The 21,233-nt window shown below is 48.2% G+C and overlaps 1 protein-coding gene across 1 annotated transcript in view; it reads left to right on the top strand.

Moving 5' to 3' along the window:
• LOC137800001 (protein bicaudal D homolog 2-like) overlaps window positions 1–21,032 on the top strand; it is a 41,579-nt gene extending 20,547 nt beyond the window's left edge. Inside the window, exons 4-11 of the mRNA XM_068596962.1 lie at window positions 6,219–6,371; window positions 8,099–8,313; window positions 8,397–8,646; window positions 10,109–10,366; window positions 10,455–10,658; window positions 10,756–11,304; window positions 11,810–11,961; window positions 16,444–21,032. Coding sequence (XP_068453063.1) covers window positions 6,219–6,371; window positions 8,099–8,313; window positions 8,397–8,646; window positions 10,109–10,366; window positions 10,455–10,658; window positions 10,756–11,304; window positions 11,810–11,961; window positions 16,444–16,819 — 2,157 coding nt within the window. The 3' untranslated portion in view covers window positions 16,820–21,032. The remainder of the gene's footprint in view (window positions 1–6,218; window positions 6,372–8,098; window positions 8,314–8,396; window positions 8,647–10,108; window positions 10,367–10,454; window positions 10,659–10,755; window positions 11,305–11,809; window positions 11,962–16,443) is intronic.
• Window positions 21,033–21,233: the final 201 nt, after the last annotated feature.

Genomic DNA, 21,233 nt, shown 5'->3' with positions numbered 1-21,233 from the left:
CCATCCTCCCAGGCAGTCCTCCTCTGCCAAAGACTCTAATGTCAGCCCAGAGCACCGATAAGACCCATTTCACTGCTACGCTGCAGTCGACAGGATTAGACCTCCACAAAGAGCCTGTAACATTGTAAGGAGGCGCACTCTAATAGGCGTGACTTCATTAAATTCAATGGCATGTCTTCAGAAAGAAATGTGCCTACAGTGATGTCTGCCACGGTCCTCGCAGATTGGGGAATCCCCATCGCATGCCTCCTTTTGGGGAAACTATCCAGCAGGGCCAAAGATAAAAAAAACACTCATAAAAAATGTAAAGCATTTCCACCTCGGCATCGCCGCATGACTGCTTGCAGGACTTCCTGTCTACGCGTGCATCGCTCAGGATGCTGCTGACGCAGTGACTGTTGTTGCCTTCTCTCCATTTATAAATGATGGTGTTGTGCTTTATTTATGTCAATCACCATTACGCTCAGGCCATTCAAGTGTTAAACATGATTGTTTTTTTTTTCACCTCATTGACTCGCTCCTACTTTAGGCTTTCCCCTTAATTTAAGTGCTGCGGATTCAACAGCTGACGGAGAAGTGAGAGGTTTCGAGAGATGGGGGAGGGGGGGTGTCATCTGCATGTATGGGTTAGTTCAAGAGGTCGGCGGAGGTGAAGGAGGGCCGGACATTTTGAAGCTCATTGAGAGGAAGGCCATTTACTGCAATCAGGAGAAATGAGAGTGGAGTGCACGGCTGCAGCCTTTCAGGAGATGAAGACGAGAGCAGTACTTTTAGTTGTCGCTGCAATGCTGACGGCGTAGAAAAAGAGTAGAAGTAAAACGGACGTTTCAATTGAATGCAGCAGGAACGCGGCGGCCATTTTTATGTGTATCGTTGTAATGTTCCAGGCGGGCGCCCTTTCGTACATCCTAAACCTACATTCACGAAAAATCACAGATTTATTGTTTGTTTAACTCTTGGCACAGCGTGAGAAGCACATTGCTATCACCAGATCGGTGACAGCTCCGTCAGCATGAGGGCAATGTCGGAGCTAACGCGTGATCCCAACCATGCGTTAATGCTACACTGGTTACAGAACTTGAGCCAGAGGGTGGGCCGGTGGTCAGAGGCAGCGCCGGGTCTGGAGTCCTCTGGGGTCGAGTCCAACTGAGTTACAATTGACGGCAATCGCCATTTTCTTATCTTACTCGTCAAATGTCCGCGGAAAAAACTGGTTCGATGTCAGTTCTGCTGCTGTTTCAATTTTCCACATCTGACTCGTTACCTCCATCATGGGAAAGTCAGAGTTGAGTGGGAAAGAGATCCAAGGACGGCTGCTCTTTGTTTGATCTGCCGTGAGGCTAATGTAACGGGACTCCTCGAGGGCTCCGAGGTGTCGATGTCGGCCGCCTCATTATTCCTCGTGACATTAACCCAAGACAGATCACCTCCTGTCATGTGCTAGTTGGAGGGGGTTGGGCAGTAATACAAAAACAAACAGGACAGAAGGTTGAAAAAATTGGTTTCTGAGGACAAAGACTCCCTGAGATGAGTAAAAAAAACAAGAAGAAGTGTAAAAAAAAAATCCAGCCTTTGCTGCTCGTGCTGTCACTGGTGACCCTGCAATGTCTCTGGAGCCTCCAGATGTTCTGCAGGTTGTCTGGACACATCATCCTACTTCCACTCCATCGAGCCGCGTCGCGAGTGGCACGTCTCACAGATTGATGGCCAGTGAAAGGTGGGTGCGTCTCTAAAATACATTTAGAAGCCGTGCCATTGATCCCTAATCATGTTTCCCTTCTGGTATCGGCTTAAAGGAAGCTCTGACAGAGTGTCGATCGAGATTTAAGCCCCCAGGCACACGGCACCAAACCGCTCTCCCATTCCGGATCAATGGACTCTAATAAATCAACAAACACACTAACAGGGCTGCACATTCACTCCAGCTAATGGGCGTCCACATTCTCGCGTGCACATCTCTCCACTCTCATCTACAAAGGACCTTTAAAATCTCTTAATTCACTGTTAAGTGCATGCCGGCACATTTTCACCCTGCGGGCTCTTCAACAGTGACAGTGGGCAAAGGCGCCTTTCACTTTCTAGTTTTTAATTGTCTCGTTGAAGAGCGTGACCTTGGGTTGGTGTTGTGTCTCCGTAATGGAGTCTGGGTTGGATGAAGAGAGTGACAACAGCTTGCAGCGAAGAGGAGGATAAAAGCAGATCTCCTTTCACCCACATTCTCAACTGATGACAGTAGCGATGGCCCCTGAGCTTCGTTACTCCTTTGCTCTGTCTCATCCAACACTAGGGGGGAGGTTGAGCTGGAGTGCATCTGTGATTCATTTTCCTCGTCAATCCTGAAGGTAATCCTGCGATGTGGGACAGTGTAGTAGAGTTAGATTGAACTCATTCTGGCGTGACCTTGACGTGCTACAGGACACGTTGTTTATCTCATCAGCTCTCTGGAGCAGAATATCACCAGAGATCTACAGGAAGTAAACATGGCCGTACCTGTCCACTTCTTTTTATATATATATTTGATAGATATGATGGTAGGAGGAAGACTTTCAACTGATACGTTGCCTCTAAAAGCACACAGAAAAGAGGGGAGGTTGCGGTTGGAAAGACGAGAGCTGAAATGTTGGTGGAAAAGAAAAATGGAGGTCAGTGGTATTAGAAAAATAGCCGAGAAAGTGGGTTAGAAGAGGAAAATAACAGCAGTATCGACCTGCACTGGGTGTCATTCCATTTGGGAACCCTGCTGCACTTTGCAGTAGTTTGTAGAAATACAGTGCATTTGCAGTTTACTGAAGTGCAAAGTGGGATGAGAGTGAATACAAGGTCAGTGGAGTGAGAGACAAATATATATATATATATATATATATATATATATATATATATATATATATATATATATATATTTATATTTATATTCAGCCTGTCTGTGCTATTGCATCAATAATACAGTCTTAGGCAGCACTTTCCAGGGAACTAAACCAGGCAGGGAGGGGGTGAAAAGCCGGTATGGATTTGTAGAAATACGTATTCACAAAAAGAAAGCGCTCTGGAGTTATTAAGACCGGAGCCTTCAGCATTAAAACTAATCTACACTCAGTTAAGCCTGAAACTCTGCCACCGCGGCTCGCTAAGTGACGGAGCGGTTTCATGCAGAAGTCGAGGTTACGGCGGCTCAAACACGTTGAGAAATTACTCTGGAGCTTTATGGATTTAAGCTGATTCAACCCCCACCGAGCCGCCAACAGCAGTTTAAATGCGAAAAAAAAAGAAAGCTTCCGAGTTGAAAGTGGTAGATTTCACACACGACTGTGGAAAGAAGCGCCGACCGACAGAAATGCATGGCGCTCTCGTGACATGCATGAACATACAGAGGGTTCACTAGAGCACAAGCTTGTGAGCTTTATCGTGCATGTGCAAGTACATGTACACGTGCACTCGCATCTCATCTCATCTATCTTGCTTGGTTTCAAGTTTACGGTATACCTGTAGAAAGCACCCACTTTGCAGGGAAGTGATGTGTGTGTGTGTGTGTGTGTGTGTGTGTGTGTGTGTGTGTGTGTGTGTGTGTGTGTGTGTGTGTGTGTGTGTGTGTGTGTGTGTGTGTGTGTGTGTGTGTGTGTGTGTGTGTGTGTGTGTGTGTGTGTAGCAGCTGTTTAGACGTCACCTACAGTGACAGGAGGTCATCGTTAACCACACAGGCTCATGAAAGGCTCTTCACTACATTGGTGGACTTCACTGTACCACACACACACACACACACACACACACACACACACACACACACACACACACACACACACACACACACACATAAATACCACAATATATTAGAAACATTCCTGTGTGTGTGTGTGTGTGGCAGCTGTTTAGACGTCACCTACAGTGACAGCAGGAGGTCATCGTTAACCACACAGGCTCATGAAAGGCTCCTCACTACATTGGTGGGTTTCACTATACCACACACACACACACACACACACACACACACACACACACACACAAATTCCACAATATATTAGAAACATTCCCAGGAGAGGTGTGTGTGCGTGTGTGCGTGTGTGCGTGTGTGCGTGCGCTCCTCATGATTAAATGATGTTCAGCCTTTATAGCCGGGGACGCATACGGCCACCGCAAAAAAAAAAAAAAAATCCACGTGGTGAGTTTACTGAAATGAGCTTCAGTCAAACAGCTCGGTGTAAACCCCCTCAGCCTCTTGGGGCTCAGCACAGCAGAGGATGTGGAAGCCAGGTCAAAGGACGAGGCCCTCTATGCATTGTAATCAGATTGGAGCAGGATGGTAATCAGGTTCAGCGGCGGGCCCCATGTACATGTATTCATCAGGTCCAACAGCGCTGACCCTCCAGCTGAGGCACATGGGAAAAGGAAAAAGACTCTGCTTTGTGGAGTTAAAACAGAGATTAGTCCGGCAGCGTGACGATTACGCTGCTGTTCTCAATAAGATAATTGTGTGTCTATGTGTAGTTTGATGGTCCAAAGCTTACAACTGGAATATCTGGATCCATTAATGGTTTGAAATTCAGATTCAGAAGTCAGGACCGCAGTGCGCTGGCTTAGTGGGAGTATTGTAAGCTCATGCATTATGCAGTAATGCTCACGAGATGAATATTGATGCGACTTCAGACGTCAACGTCGGCCTTCAGCACACGCTGATTAATTATTACACCGAGCAAACGAGGAGCGTGTACTCTTCATCAGCGGGGGATCCGGCAACATCGTGTTTGTCAGTGAATTCTTAACCTCGTTAAGCAAACCAGTGAGTAATGTAATGTACAGAGAAAAAAAGGGAAACAAATAGTTTTTGGTTGCTTGATAGTCTCCTGAGTCATATTAGAGGGAGAGCGTGGTTATTAATAAAGCCGTCTGAGCACATCTCTGTTAAGGGGATCGAACCAGCGGCCCTTCAAGTTTGTTAAAAGCTGTCTCTGGTCACCACTAGCTTCTCACTTCTCCTTCAATGGGTAATAACACACACTTACACAGCCACAAACACACACACACACACACATAACATCCAGGCAGACACATAACTGCATCCACCCGCGCACACACTCTGAGAGTTACTCGTCACTTGGCTCCAGAAGGCGTGTCCTCTTCCTCTGACAGTCACAGTCACCGGCTAAGATTTCCACCTCCCGACTGTCCAGCGCTTTAGCTTTAGCTAGTCAGCCGTAGATGAGAGTGATGTTGAAACCTTTAATAGAAGAGGAGGGAGGGTGAAACAGACCCGATGGTCGTGGCTCAGTGGGGCTCATCTCTTGCCTTTTATAGAATTGAGGAGAGAGCCAGCTGCACCTGCAGTATATTACAAACACCAGCTTGAGCACAATGTTTACAGTTTGCTTTTGCTTTTTTTACATCACGTTACATGTATCAGCCATATATATAAATATATATATATATATATATATATATATACACACACACACACACACACACACTTCCAAACGCTGCGCCCCCAATCTCCACTAATCTGTTTTCTTTGTCTAAATTGACTAGATTTCTTGAGTTGTTAAAGCTGTTTTTCATGCTGAATGATATTTCCATGAAGTGCGCGATGCTGTTATGTGATTGTTTGTTGAGTATCTCAGGTTTACAAATCTGTCTTCAAACAAACTAATGGATTAGTCGACACAATTGAGCATTCTACGATCAAGAATGTATTCATCCCTAATGTTGCCTCAGCGACACACAAAATATCACTCCATATTAACGGAAAATAGTTTGGATTTCAGGCACTTTCTGCATTACCTCTGATTTCTCCAATCAGCATTGATCAGTCCTCGTCAACCGCTGGAGAGAGACACTGATCTCACTCCTCAATAAAGAATTAGACCATTATTACAGCGTTAGAGCATCATAAGACCATTAGAGCGCTTCCCGGCCGCTGAATGGCTGTCGGCACAGGACAGATAAGTAGGCTGCGCTCTTTGTGCTGCCATCGGAGCTGGCGGGCTGGCACACTTGTGGCCCACTGCCCAGAGAGACACCTGGCACCTCCCTCTCTCTCTCTCACACAAACACACACACACACACACATGGGTTTGAGGCAGATGGGAGCCTGTTCTTTTCTAGCATGATTTGGAGCGTTCAAGAGCCAATATCAGAAAGCAAGAATATCCCATCAATCTCTTTCACGCTCGAACAAGTCAAACATGATTGAAGTCGTGTTCTCTGACAGCTCTTCCTCTTCCTCCCCACAGCACAGCCAGATGGTGGAGCTGCAGAGGAATCAGCTGCGTGACGACATCAAGGAGTACAAGTTCCAGGAGGCTCGGCTGCTGCAAGACTACACCGAGCTGGAGGAGGAGAACATCTCTCTGCAGAAGCAGGTGTCTGCGCTCAAACAGAGCCAGGTGAGGACGCAGCACAGCGCTGGGGGCCGCCAGCAGAACGACCCCGCCCCCTTTCTTGATTTTTACCATTGTGCCGTCTTATTAGTCGGGCTTAACATGTTGAAAACTGTGGAACCAATTTTGGCTGCAGACCTCCTTTTCTCCTGTGTTTGAGTCAAATTAATTCCAATACTTGTGTTTATTGTCTGTATTTGTTCAGCAAAATCTAAATGCAAATGTATATCTGCCAAAAAAAAATCACTTTTAAAAGATATGTTGATCGTAACTATGAACATCCAGCATGATATGAGCCAGAATCCCCAATAATGCCTCCTGAAACAGTCAATAAGACACCTTTTTGGAAAGATTAGGATCTAAAGAATCGGATACTGCAACAACAAACAAAGCCCTGGTCTGTTCCGAAGGACTTCCAGTCAAAAAACTGTGTCGTTCGATTCAAAAATGGAAAAATTACGTATTTTATGCCAATAGATTGTCTGAATGGGGCATGCTGGGACTTAAATTTGGAGCGGGAGGATTTTCACGCACGGTTTCCAAAAGGTTAATTAGGGCCAGTTCACATAAAAAAAACTCTTTTTGCGCCTGTCATTACTAAGCAACCAAAACCTGCACGCTGCCACGAGGACGTCGTGGAGATTTAGCAGCAAACCGCTAAACCAAACACAATTAAAACTAAGATGAATGGATTTCCTGTCCAGTAAATCCTCAGTCGCTCTGCTGCTCCACGTGTCTCTTTCACGCCGGATGTTGGGATGAAAGAAGGTGAAGCCAGTAAAATAATCTGGCCCTTCACTTACGTGTGTTTACTGGTATTCATGGTTGAAATATATCATATCTGCCGGTTTCACGCTCGCCTTCTGCACCTCTCCATTTTAAAACGATGAATTTGAGGGATCGACGACATTTTAAATGCAGGCCTGCAGAAACGGAGGACGTTTTTATTATCATCATTAAATCTGAATCTTAGAGTACATGTGTACTCTGTACAGCTATTAGGCATCTTAACAGAGTACACATGTACTGTATCGTTCAGCATCTCGGTCCTCCAGGCCCTCCACCTCCCACTCATCAGCTCTCCTCCTTACACTGATTAGACATGAGCGCTTCAATATTCAGATTTAATTACGATAGTAAAAACCTCCTCTGATACAGGAGAGAGATAAGCAGATAAGATGGTTGTAGAAGCGTTCGACGGGCTCTTGAACGTCTCTTTAACGCCCCTCCGTCTTCAGACCTGGATTCTAAGGCGTCATGGTGTTGGTCAAATGTGTGGAAAGACAGGAAAAAAAAACACCAATCCCCTTCCGCACATCTGCAAACATGAAACAAGAGCTGTATTTCCAAGCAGGACGTTTCCATTTGATGTCATCTTCCATGCTCGAGCTGTGAATTCATCCCTTATGCCCTCTTGTCATCCTGGACTCTTCATGTTCATCAGAGGGCAGGAAACAAAACAAAAGCGGCTTCCTACTTCTCCGACATGCAATAGAAAAAGGATTTCCCTGATCCAATTAACTTAAAACTAATTAGAAAGGGAAATTAAATGGATATGTCCTCAATTAACATAGTCTTCATGAATGATGCCGTTCTCTTTGATCCGGCTGGTTTGCCCACAGGCGAGCCTGACGGCTCTTCTTCACTGGAGCTGCGTCTCGTTGTGATTATTTCGGGGGTGAATCTAAACAAAAAACTGATTGAAGGCGTCTTCCCTCTCTTCTTTTCCTCAGGTGGAGTTTGAGGGTTTGAAGCATGAGATCCGGCGTCTGGAGGAGGACACTCAGTTCCTCAACAGCCAGCTGGAGGACGCCATCCGACTGAAAGAGATCGCCGAGCGTCAGCTGGGCGAGGCCCTGGAGACCATCAAGACGGAGCGTGAGCTGAAGGCGTCGCTGAGGAAAGAGCTCTCCCACTACATGAACATTGGAGACACGCTTTGCCACAGGTACACAGAAATACAATAAATAAAAAAGCACACAAACGAGGCGCTCGCAGACGACACCAAACGACGCTCTGCTTCCCTCTCAGCCCCCTCAGCATCTCCCTGGACGGACTGAAGTTCAGCGACGACGCCGGCACCGAGCCCAACAACGACGACGCCCTCCACGGGTACGAGAACGGCTTCACCAAGATGGCCGCCGCCATCACCTGCGACAACCGCATCCCCGCCGCGCCCAAGAAAGACGAGCCGTTCCACCCCGCGCCCTCCCTCGTGGACGACCTGCTGAGCGAACTCAACATCTCGGAGATCCAGAAGCTCAAACAGCAGCTAGTGCAGGTTTGTTCCTCGCCGGTGAAATGCATTGTTCCGCAAACAGTAAAAGATATCGCTGACCTCCACAACCCACTTTCTGGGATTAATAACTCTCCGTTCTATAAGTAACGATCGATAAATTAATGGCAGTCTCGCAGATCGGGTTGTAATTCATGACTTGTTTCTGCAGTGTTCGCTTTAGGTAAAGAGAGAATCAATAGCAATAGAATGAGTCAAAAGCAATCAAGTCAAAAGCAATCAAGCTATCTCTCTCTCGATACTCTTGATATGGGAATAGATTGGTGACCACAAAGTTAATCGCGAAATAATTACAGCCAATGAGTGTCGGCCTGTCGCGTGAAGGTGTGACTTAAAGCGTGAGGGAGTCAATAGATCCTGACCGGCTGCAGGGATCTAAATCTCTTCTAGCAGAGTTAATCCATGGAGACACACACACACACACACACACACACACACACGCCCTTCGGGTGTGAGGCGGTGGGTGGTGGCACTAGTGGACCTGCCATCTGCTGGCTCATCAGCCCATGAGTCCAAGGCCACGCTTGGTTGTGCACCATGGTCACCAGAGAGTATGGGGAACCTGTGTTTAATCATTGTTTCGAGGTCGAAGGGATTACGTTTTTTGTTGTTTTTTTTTCATTAAACATAAATACGGATGCTGGATTAATAAAGAAAAAGTCAAAGTTAGCTCTGTGGTGAACACGTCAGGCTGTGACAGTGTGGCAGGTGACCCGGCCGGCGGGGTCACACCACCGGCCGGGGGGTCATATTAAATTCCAAAGATTCCAGACGGGATTGAGAGCAGAGAGAACGGAAAGCTTTCCTTTACTCATTAAGTTCTCTCTGTTCCTCTGCTGCCGTCTCATCTGGAGAGTCAGTACTTGATCCCGGATATCACGCTGTTGGTCTCCGCTGATGTAGAACATCCAATAATACAATAATACGGGTTCTGCAGCAGAAACGCACGCAGTGGTTTGTTTCGCCTGCCCGTGTTGTAAATATATAACTACACGGTTGTTTATCTGAATATTTGTTAACTTGTAAAAATCTTTCGCCATTAACGTGTCATGTTAGACCGATCATCAGGAATAAACAATGCAGATAAGAGTGCACACGATACTTGTACATTATTTACAGATCAGCTCAGTGCTTTCCTCAGTGCGTGTGTGTGTGTGTGTGTGCGTAAGACGAGCCAGCCAGCGCTGGGCTGAACCCAGTCCAGCAGCGTTGTCAAGGTCATCCTGACTCTTGGCTGCCGGCCAATGAGCCTCACATACCTTAGCAGACAGAAGCTGGTAGTGTCTAGAGTTACCACATGACAGATAACCCACAGATTGTTGTATGTGATCTGTTTCCAAACGCAGTGAATCATTCACATCGTGAAGTGAAATGTGAAAACTGCTGTACTTTCATGACAGTGTGACGACGTCTCATCGCTCTTTTGCGTCTCTGCCTCTCTCCTCAGATGGAGCGCGAGAAGCTCAACCTGCTCTCCACCCTGCAGGACTCCCAGAAGCAGCTGGAGCAGGCCAACGGCGCTCTGTCCGAGCACCAGGAGAAGGTCAACCGCCTCACGGAGAACCTCGCCGCCGTCCGCAAGCTGCAGGCCAGCAAGGAGCGCCAGTCGGCCTTGGACAACGAGAAGGAGCGCGACAGCAACGAAGACGGAGACTACTACGAGGTGGACATCAACGGGCCGGAGATTCTGGAGTGCAAGTACAAGGTACCAGTCTCCTGATAGGCTGAGGGAAGAATCGTATTCTATGAACTCGGCCTTCTGTATTCTCAACCACGGATCTCGCTCCGTACAGGTCGCTGTGTCTGAAGCGGGAGAGCTGAAGGAGGAACTAACCACCCTGAAGACAGAATACCAGGCCTGCCAGTCTCGTTACGAAGAGGTGCGCACCCGTCTGGAGACCGACGTCACGGCGCTGGAAGGGAAGCTGGCCACTCTGGAGAAGACCAGTCACACGGACAAAGCAGAGAAGGCCAAGCTGGAGAAGGAAGTGCGCAAGGTGAGACGTTGCTTTTTATGTTGATGAATATTCAATTTGGTGTTTTTACCCGACGACCGTGCGTGACTGACGCCTTTTTTCTCTGCGCGTTCCTCAGCTGAGCGACGTGGCCGGCGAGTCCCAGGGCAGTCTGAGCGTGGCGCAGGACGAGCTGGTCACCTTCAGCGAAGAACTGGCCACCCTCTACAACCACGTCTGCATGTGCAACAACGAGACGCCCAACCGCGTCATGCTCGACTTCTACAAGGAGGGCAAAGGCGGTCGGAGCAGCCCGGAGGGCCGCGGGCGCCGCTCCCCCATCCTGCTCACCAAGGGCCTCTTCCCAGAGCCCGGGAAGACCGACGGCAGCGACGGCGCCCACTCGCCCGTCTCCCCGCTGCCGTCTCCCGGGTCGGAGCACCGCCGCGAGCCCATGAACATCTACAACCTGGTGGCCATCATCCGGGACCAGATCAAGCACCTGCAGCTGGCGGTGGACCGCACCACGGAGCTGTCGCGCCAGAGGGTGGCCTCCCTGGAGCTCGGCACCGTGGCGGACAAGGACAAGGAAGCCTGCATGGAGGAGATCCTCAAACTGAAGTCTCTGCTCAGCACCAAGAGGGAACAGATCGCGACCCTGCGCACCGTCCTCAAGGCCAACAAGCAGGTCGGTCCCTTTTTTTCTCTCTTTTTTTTTTTTGCATGGAATGTCGGTCAAATTACTGGGCGTCGCTCCCAAGCACGTGTCGGCTTCTCATTGAAATCGAAGGAGTGGCGGTCGGCTATTCCAGGTCCATTCAGCTGTTGCAGCAAATGCATCAGATTGAGGTCTTTAACAAACACCATGATGCCAGCTGTCCAGAGGGTGCCTGTGTGGACCCCCCTCCTCCCGAAGCACAAAGACACTTTGTGTGTGCAGTTGCTGTGGTGGCCCTTTTAACGTCCATGTGTGGTCAGTCATTAGTGCGCAGACATGAAAGCGCCTCATAAACCACCTACGAGCAGCAGCGAACAACAACAACAACAAGCGCAGTCTGCTTCGCTGTACTGAAGTAGAGGATATGGTCCGTATTAACAGACGTCTTGCGGCAGGAAACACCCCCCCCCCCTCACCCTGCCCACACGATGCCTTCCAGCTGCTCTGACCCCTTTTTGTTCTCTCCTTCCCTCAGACGGCGGAAGTCGCTCTGGCCAACCTGAAGAGCAAGTACGAGAACGAAAAGGCCATGGTGACCGAGACCATGATGAAGCTGAGGAACGAGCTCAAAGCCCTGAAGGAGGACGCCGCCACCTTCTCCTCCCTCCGAGCGATGTTCGCCACGCGGTAAGAAGCGTCCCTCCCCCTCTCATCTTATCGCTGGTTCTCACTTTATGTCGTCACACAAGCAGATATTCACCGGCGGTAACACAGGAGACCACATGCTATTCTGTTATAGAATATTAAAGTAAAGATTAACAATATAATCGTAACGTAATCCAATGTGCTATTGTGACACGGCATGTTTACATTGTTTGTTTTGGAGAGTCGCGGTCAGGAAGGGATGCCGACTGAGGAGAACAGAAGGCGTCTAATCTGGGTATCATTTAAATATGTCACTTAAGTAGTGTTTTTGACCAGCGATTTAGTGTGTGTGTGTGTGTGTCTCAGATGGGCTGACACACTCACTAATCTGTTCTGATTCCAAAGAGAAGCCGGTCAAAGGTTCTGTGCATAATCCCACCTCCTCTTGGTCTGGATTACACATTCACCCCTCAACATGTAGCAGCCTTAAGTGCTCACATCCTGTGTGTGTGTGTGTGTGTGTGTGTGTGTGTGTGTGTGTGTGTGTGTGTGTGTGTGTGTGTGTGTGTGTGTGTGTGTGTGTGTGTGTGTGTGTGTGTGTGTGTGTGTGTGTGTGTGTGTATTGAAAAAGGTAAGGATATAAGTGCTTGTGCACTAGTTTTTTTTAGATTTGGGTGATTTCACAGCGGATGCACAGCTTTCTTTTCAAGTTGCTCGTCCTCTCTGTGGATGTTCATGTGCCGGTGCCCACTAACCTCACCCCTAAACATCAGCGCTGGTCCAGATAGCCGTGCTGAGAGGCTGAGCTCAAGCTGTGCAGAGGGAGGAGAGGTGGAGGAGGTGGAGGAGGTGAAGGTGGAGAGGGCAGCTCCTCGCCCTGATCTTCCCCACACACTAATACCGGCCCCTGACGTGTGCTGCTGTAACGCCGTACAGAGTCTGAATCAACTTAGTAACTCGGAGCAAAACGAATACGAGAGTGTGTGTTGTCACGGTTGTTGTTGTTGGCGCTGCAGAGCCAGACAGAGAGAGGATGTGTAACGCTGAACCATTTTTGGACCAAAGGCAACCACCGGGGCTAAGAGGGAACCGGATCTCGCTCCTCCTGCTCATGACATAATGGTTGACCCTCTCTGGGCCCGTGGGTTTGTTCCTGTGTCATTGTTCCATCGCACCAGTGCAGTGGAGAGGTGTGAGATCATATTTTCTGTGAAGACGCAGATCTATTGTGAATCGTCTGTGTCTTTTAAGCCTCTTTAGCCCGGAGAGGCTTAAGATAATGACGACACATCACAGCTCTCTGGTTACCGCTCGCATCAACGCATGTGTTTTTGCAGAAAATGGCCCTCCCCACCCTCCTTCACTGACGGCTCTTGAGGCTCCGGGCCCAGCAGCCTGTCACTGTTCCTGTTCCTGTGCATGAATTACACTCTGTCTGTTTCTGGGATGTATTGGTATGTAAATTCTGTCCTATACGGCACAGAGCCGGGTCAGGGACTCATTGAGAGGCCGGGGGACTCGGCCGAGCAAGGTTTCCCACAACCCCCCCCCTCCCTTTTTACATCCCCCTCTCCTCCTTCCTCAGCGCCAAACACCCGGGTCTCTCGTCATCTGGAAAAGAAAGAGAGGAAGGGGGCGGGCCTTAAGTTAAAGCTCTCTACAGGAGCCTAACTTTTTTTTTTTCATGCTAATCGACGCTCTGTGGGAAAAAAAAAGACATGGAAAACTCTCTGCGACAAATGTGTGGTCTTTGTCAAAGGGGAAGAAAAAGGGGCGTGGAAGTGAAGAAAAAAATGTGTAGGTCTCGTAGATTTGAGAGTTACTTGAGATTTCTACGCCTTCTAAAGTGTATTTGACCAACTCAAGGTTGGATGATGTCAGTATGCGCTTCTCCTTCGGTGTGTGTGTGTGTGTGTGTGTGTGTGTGTGTGTGTGTGTGTGTGTGTGTGTGTGTGTGTGTGTGTGTGTGTGTGTGTGTGTGTGTGTGTGTGTGTTTCCAGCTGCAGTCCCTGGTGTAGCTAACATTCCTAGAGACATGCCTTTGCATGTTCTCAGCTCAAACTGGTCAACAGTCAAACTATCAACCATGAAGTCACATGTTCTCCTCAAATCCACAGCCTCCATCATCTTGTTGTGTTCCCCTCCATCATTCTCTCTCTCTGTGATACCCAGCCCTCCGTGACCAATCAAGTTCCAGACAACAGCTGAAGAGGCTGTGTGTTTGTGTGTGTGTTTGTGTGCGTTTCCATGCGATCGATGAGTATTGATTGTTGAATGTTTACGTGACTGTAGCAGGAGCTGAGGTTTCCTTATAGGGCCGTAAACGTCGTGGGCTTCCGTAAACAAAATAATTACAGCGAAACAAGAAGCCCGTCAGTGTGCGGTGGGAACGTGACGACTGTCTCCCGACCCCCTTTAGACCATCAGCGGGCCCGAAACACTCCCACTGTGTCCCATCAGCCTCAAGAAGAGACTCCTCTGTTGTTGTTGTTTTTTCCCGGGAAAGGAACCCTCCGCCCCTCTCACCCCCACCCTCACCCCCCACGCAGGAGCGTCTGAGCCCTCTAAAGGCGCACCAGCCCCCTCCACCCTCCACCCTCATACTCACCCACTCCTTCCCCCCCGTCTCATACTGGGTCTAATGAAGCAGCACTGATCCCACATTGTCCGGCTGCGTGTCCCACTGGGAATCAAACTGCATACACACTGGGGAGCGTATGAATTATGTTTGTATTGGTGGTCCGGCGAGGCCAGAGTTCAAGTTGCACACAACCACGTGCAGAGCAACACGCAGCAACAACATCTGGTGTCTTCTTTCTCAGGACTAGGAAGGGTCGACGGGATTCAACTTCCTGTAAACTCATTTTACCGGAATGGATGAAAGTTTACGACCATAACACGAGATCTAAGTTCAATCAGCCACTAACCACTGACCAAACAAGAACACTCAATCTCACATGCCATGCTCAGAAAAGGACAGTTACAGCTGGCAGGCAAACGGCAGCATTACATAATGAAGAGGCCTCATTCTTGTGTGTTTTTTTTTTTTTTCAAAGCATAAAAGAGCGTGTGAAGAGTCAAAGAGGTTGGGCTGTTCCTAAGTAAAGTAAATAATTCAACACCAGGTAGAGAAAAGAGAAAAGGGTGAGGCTACTAGCTGTTCAAATATTTTCGATTTTCAAACGCGGCATCGCTGGAAAGTACGGCGCTGCTCGCGAACGCACAACAACAACAACCTCCCTCCCTCCCCCTTTCGTAAAGGAGTGTCAGTCATTACTGGAGAATGTCTAACGGCTGTGTCAGCAGCTCAGAAAATGGGCATGACTAAGACGGGGAAAGAGAGAAAGTGACTGCAGCGAGGAGGCGACAGAGGGGGGAAAAAAGGAAAGAGGCTGGAGAGGCGAGATAAGAACCAGCAGAGAAGATGTGACTGGAAGAGAGATGAATGAATGAAAGAAAGAGCAAGGTGATGAAAACGGGGAAGCGAGGGAGAAAAGCATGAAAATGAAAGGAGAGGCACAACGACAGCAGAAAGCCCCTCAGGTGACCCACTTCCTGTCCCTGTCCAGCCTTAGACCCCTCCTCCCAGAGAGGTTGGTGATGATGTCGCAGTGCAGCACTCGGTGATGTCTCGCGGTGCTGCTGCCATATTTACTGTCACCCTGCACAGAGATGTGAGGTGGAAGAGATCGATTTTGAAGTGTTACAGTCTCACTTCGACTGGAAAAGTGAAGATCAGGTGTGAGCAGCTCCGGATCCTCTCTCGCCCGTTGGTTCTCTCTCCTCTGACTCCCTCCCCAGGCTGTTGGGCGGACAGAAGGATCTTCTCGGTGACCCCTGGGTCACAGCTTTCATCCTTTTGTGTGTGTGTTATCTATCCTTTGCTTCTGCCGCACATCCACGCCTCCTGTTGTCTCCCCTGTTCAATGGTAGTTATTCCCTTGAACAGCATCCACATTAACCTCAGAACAGGCAGAAAACTGATAGACTTAAAGTTGTGCGTCAGATCACCCAGCGATGGCAGCTAAAGAAAGCCGTCGCTGCGTCTCATAACACTTCTGCTGAAATTCCTTGAAAATGAGCTGCGTGTGTTGATTTTTTAGTTTGTGGACTTTGGTTGAGCAATGGCTGATGAGATCATCAGTTAATGATGTGTTAGCTCTTGCGGCCTCTTCTGGTGTACTGTGTGGATCAATAGCTCCCCCTGCTGGTGGCAAAAAGAAACACCAGGAGAAAGGTCACGGGGAAAGTCCTCGGGTTTTAGTTGCGGTTCCATCCCAAACACGCAGCTGAGGTGTAAATATATATAATATTTACAGCTACAGTTTTTTTTGTGTCTCTAAGCTGCTACAAATTTCCACTTGGGGATTAATAAAGTATGTGTAGCTATCTATCAGGCTATCTATTGATCTATAGCAAACAAAAAAGACACTTTTGGTGGTGTGAAAACAAGCCAATATTCCTCCCAAAGGAAAAATCTGTTCCTCACGTTTTCCCTCGTCTTTTCCTGTCCGTCTCTCTCAGGTGTGACGAGTACGTCACCCAGCTGGACGAGATGCAGAGGCAGCTGGCCGCGGCGGAGGACGAGAAGAAGACGCTCAACTCGCTGCTGCGCATGGCCATCCAGCAGAAGCTGGCGCTGACGCAGCGCCTGGAGGACCTGGAGTTCGACCACGAGGAGACCCGCCGGGGCGGCACGGCCAGCCGGGTCAAGGCCCGCAGCAAGGCCGCCAGCGCCGCCGCCGCCTCCGCCCACGCCCACGCCCACGCCCACCACGTAAGTCAGAGTCTCACCTGCTCTGGCACCGGCCGACCGGAGCTCAACACCGCCATGCCCAACGGCATCCTGGGAGGCCCGTCTGCTTTTTGCAGCGAGAAGTACAAGATCTACTGTGACTGAGGCCGGCGGCTGAGGAAAGTCCGAGAGGGACCGCTGTGTACAGAGGGGAGGGCGGGGGAGGGGGAGGGGCCCTCGCTCTCCCTGCCTTTAGTGTTAAAGAGCCTCGCTCGCTCGCTTAGCTCCCTGCGCTCCTCTAGGGACGGCTGCGTGACTAACCAGCTGCTCGTGTGTGCTCGTGTAAACGCTTCGGGGATGCAGATGTATGTACAGGTGTGCACTAGACGTTTGGACTGTGGTAGACATATATGGCATGTGGATTATAGCCCCCCCCGGGTTATAATGGGGGGTTGTGGGTGTAATGGCGTGTCTATTCTTTCCTCTGTCATAGTGCCGTACGTATGACCTATAAGGTGGCAGCTTTTGTGCTCGTTTGTTTTGCCCTCCCCTCCCCCGCTGAGTGTACGCCTGTGAGCACACACACATGGCGGGGAAGTGGGGACTTAAAGAAAGATGTCGATCCGACGGTTCTGTGTCTGTCGGCACTGGTGCTCCTTTCTTAAAAAGCCCTCTTCTCTCTCTCCTCCTGGACTGCAGCCCACTGTCTGAATCAGGTCACTCTCGAGGAACAATGAACTTCAACAAAACAAGAAAAGAAATATGCAATCTCCCTCTTGCTTTTCCTGCAAGAGGGAGCACAGTGTGATTCCGCACAGAAATTGGAAAGTGGGTTTGCTACTGGGGTTTTTTTTTATAATGCGATTGCTCGGGGCAGAAAAGGAGCACCTGTGACCGCAGGTGTGTGTGTTTTATTTTGAAAGCTGTGACGCTAGCACACCAATACAATAGGGTCAGTAGAATCGCATGGCTTTGCAGCTGAAGAACGCGTATGGGCTTCTTTTTTCTTTTTTTTTTAAATATATATTTTTTAATACTTGTTTATGTGTTGTCGAGCATGTGAGACTCCTGACCCACAGGGCTCTTTACTTCGTGGAAAAAAAAGAGGAGTTATTTGGTGTTTGGTGAAACGCAGGAGGGCTTTTCCACGTGACCCCCCCCCCCACCCCCCCATCTTCCCTCTCGGATATCGTTCGGCTCGTCGGTTTTTCCGCAACCCAAATGAAGTGCTCTTCAGCGCGGGTGCCTCAGGTTTGGATTACTGTGAACAGAGACATACAATATATATAATAATATAGTTTTGATTCAACATGCAGAGTGAATCCTAAAAGAGCACAAATCACGGAAGAAAAAGGGGAAAAGGCACCCGCTCGTTCGTGCACAATGAAATCCGCAAACGGGGGGAAAAAAAAAAAAAACGACCGCTCGGCAAAAGTGCCTGTCGACCCAAACGCTTGATCTATTGATCTATCGATCTATCTGCTGATGTGAGGCCCTGTCCTCGCGCCTCAACTCGAGCGACCTTCCCCCTCCCTCCTAAATCCCCACATCCTGTCTCCTCGCTCTATTTTTGGAAGATCGCTCCGGGCTCTCAAACCTTCCCCGAGTCCCTAAATCTGTGTCTTGTCGCCCCAAAACGACCTCCTCTCTTTTTAGATTGTCAGCAGCTTTGCTCCCTCAAAAGCATCACCACTCACCCTTTAACGAGAGCGAGGCATTGTGGGGGACGTTGCCCTCACATGCGCCGCGCTTCCAATATTTGCCTGTGTGACTGTGTTTGTGTGTGTGTGTGTGTGTGTGTGTCAGCGTTTACATGACGGGCCCTAGTGTGTATGTAATGGTTTTCAACCTTTGCAAACAGAGGGTCTTTTTGTTTTTCTGGTGTGTGAGGACAGAGCGAGTGACTTACTGTTTTTGTACCCACAATAGCTTTAACCCCTCGCAAGCTAGCATTACGCAAATAGGAGAAACTATATCTACAAGTGGGGCTCGTGTTTTTTAAGAAATCCATGTACTGCTTGTGCATCATAGACACATTAGCTTTATGATGCCAAAAGCAGGGTTGATGGGCAGATCCTGCAAGATTGATCAAATTGTGCGTTTTTCTACTATGCTATATATTCAAGAAAAAACTCTATATTCTTAATACGATCATGTTCAGGTTGTAATCTTGCAGGATCCTACACTACAGTGTTCCTCCCTCTCGGGTGGAATGAGGGGGAGCTCAAATATTTGGCGGAGAACAGAAGTCAACCCTGCTTGAGCGAGCATCCGTGAAGCACACACGCCTCCTTTTTTAGAAGGTCGTCACTCTTTTGAGATTTAACTGAACTTACAAGTGTGATATGTGCATTCTTTATATCAGTTTGCGCTGATGGAGGGCATAAAAAAACAGTTTGGGGAGAGTAGAGGAGGGAGAACTCCTCGCTTCAGAGAGGGCGAGAGAGGAGAGTGAAGGAGATAAGGAAGCCAAACATGCTGGTGGAGGAAGCCAGATGTCTGGCTGAGAGCTGACTCTCAAACTATGAGGGGGAGAAGAAGAATCAGAGAGAAACTCCTGGCAATCTTTGGAGGAAACATTTAAAGAAAAAGACGATTCAAATTAGTTGAGCCTCTAGCCCCTCCCCCTTTTAGGCTCTAGGTGGACCCCAGAGTGGGCTTGGGACTAGAACCCCGTCTCCTTCTCAAAGATGAAATTCCCACGTCGCTCCGTCTCGTTTAAAAACAAAAAAAACTCGATGTCCGGCTCATCTGCTGTCCTAACGGCACACCACCTATTAAGCTCCTCCTACCTCTGCCTGCAGGCTCCTCCCACGTAATTTTTTTGAACGTTTTACCACATAATGCATCCAGTTCCTGAGTCCCAGTCGGCCTGCATGTCAACCCATTCTCCATTAACCTGCACGGCTCAAGGGGGAGGGGGAGAAAACAAACCTCTTTTTGTCGCCCCCTGGTGGCGGGACGAGGCTTTTCGTACTCGTGAGTCATTGGCTTCCCGCCTTCCTAACCCGGCTTCCCGTCACTTTCACTAACTCCAGCAAATAATGACAAATAATGCTGATCACTTCTTTGTTTTTGTTGCAGTAAAATTACACGTAGCGCCGCGTGGACGACGAAGTGCCGACACGCGGCCCCTTCTCGCCGCTGCTCGAGTTCACCGAAAAGAGTTCGCACTAATTTGGACTTGAAGACGACAAAAAAATATCACTGATTTCCAGTCGAATACATTGAGCTGCATTATTTCTTAGGTGACACTTTGGCGCGCCTGCTGCTGGAAGCCAACGTGTCACGGGTCCAATGAGTTGCGCATTTAAGTGCGCGTTTGTGATTGGCTAATCGAACCCTCCAATGAGAAGCCAGGGAGACGCGGGGTCTGCTTTCATCTTCTTTTTTTTGTTCTATAGTTTATTTATATTTTTAATCCGTGCACTTTCATAATATAGGATTATAACAGACTATTATTAACCGGTAGGGAAAGCGTGGTAGTTCTATGGTTTGTGAGTAATTTTAGCATAGGTTATAAAACTATTATAGGATTAAGCGTCCTCCTGAATAATCTGAATTTTAATAACAAATTACTCGCAAAAGGCTCCACAGACCACAGATCTGCTATTCTGACTTTATCCATCAAGTAATCGTGTTTTCAGTTGTGTTGTTGCACCATACGTTAAGCTGTGTTTTCTTTGCCGTTTCTTCTACTGCCATGTTCTAGAAAAGAAATCCAGCGGGGTCGAACTCTGGATTTTTTTTCATGTATTTATTATTCCTAGGAATAGTTTGAAATAACGCAATGAGACTTGACAAACGCTCTGAGGTAAGTTGTGTTTCGGGGAGGGGACTAAAAACTATTTGAGTGGTATGAAATGCTTTTTCCTCACTTCTTACCGAGGGCGTTCCACTGAACGCGGATCACTGGCCGACAGAATTCTCTGCAAACGCTACAATTAAATTCCAAATTGGAATTGTTTGATTCTCTCTTCGTTTTTATCGTGCCAAATCCTGGTGCACCGTTTTGGTTTGAAAAGAACGGAGACAACCCTGCCTCTGAGGAAAGGTGAAGTCGGGGGGAGGTTTTGTTTTTGGGTTTGTTTAGTTCTTCGTTTCTGACCAGTAGTGCCTTTCATTGTTTCAAGGGAGAATCTTAGACTAGTATTTAATGTTTTAACCTGATTTCCTTTTTTTTTCCTTTTTATATCGGTGAGGACTTCGGGTTCAAAATAACTGTGAGCAGCAATAAGTGCAAAAGATAGTTTGAAAATTTGCTCAATACAAATGAAATTGTGTTGAATTCTGCAGGTCAGTGATCCCACTCATTTAAATTCAGGGGTTTTAAAAAAATAAAAACAACTTTTTTTTTCCTTTTTTTTTTATTTTTTTTTTTAAATCAAACTTTGGGAACCAAATGAAATCCCTTTTGGCCTCCTGCTGTTGAACAAAACCGCTCCAGAGCATCGTTAATGCTCTGGAGCATATCGGTGTATTATTGGAAGCATCTACGCATCTCTAGCTTTGTGTGGTGACGGTGATGATGTGAGGTATCGTCACGGTGATATATCATCACTATGATGAGATATTATCA

This window comes from Clinocottus analis, unplaced genomic scaffold (assembly GCF_023055335.1).
Source record: "Clinocottus analis isolate CAN_PGR_092001 unplaced genomic scaffold, fCliAna1.0.p SCAF_4, whole genome shotgun sequence".
Classification (NCBI taxonomy): domain Eukaryota; kingdom Metazoa; phylum Chordata; class Actinopteri; order Perciformes; family Cottidae; genus Clinocottus; species Clinocottus analis.
This window is presented reverse-complemented; position numbering and strand designations above follow the sequence as displayed.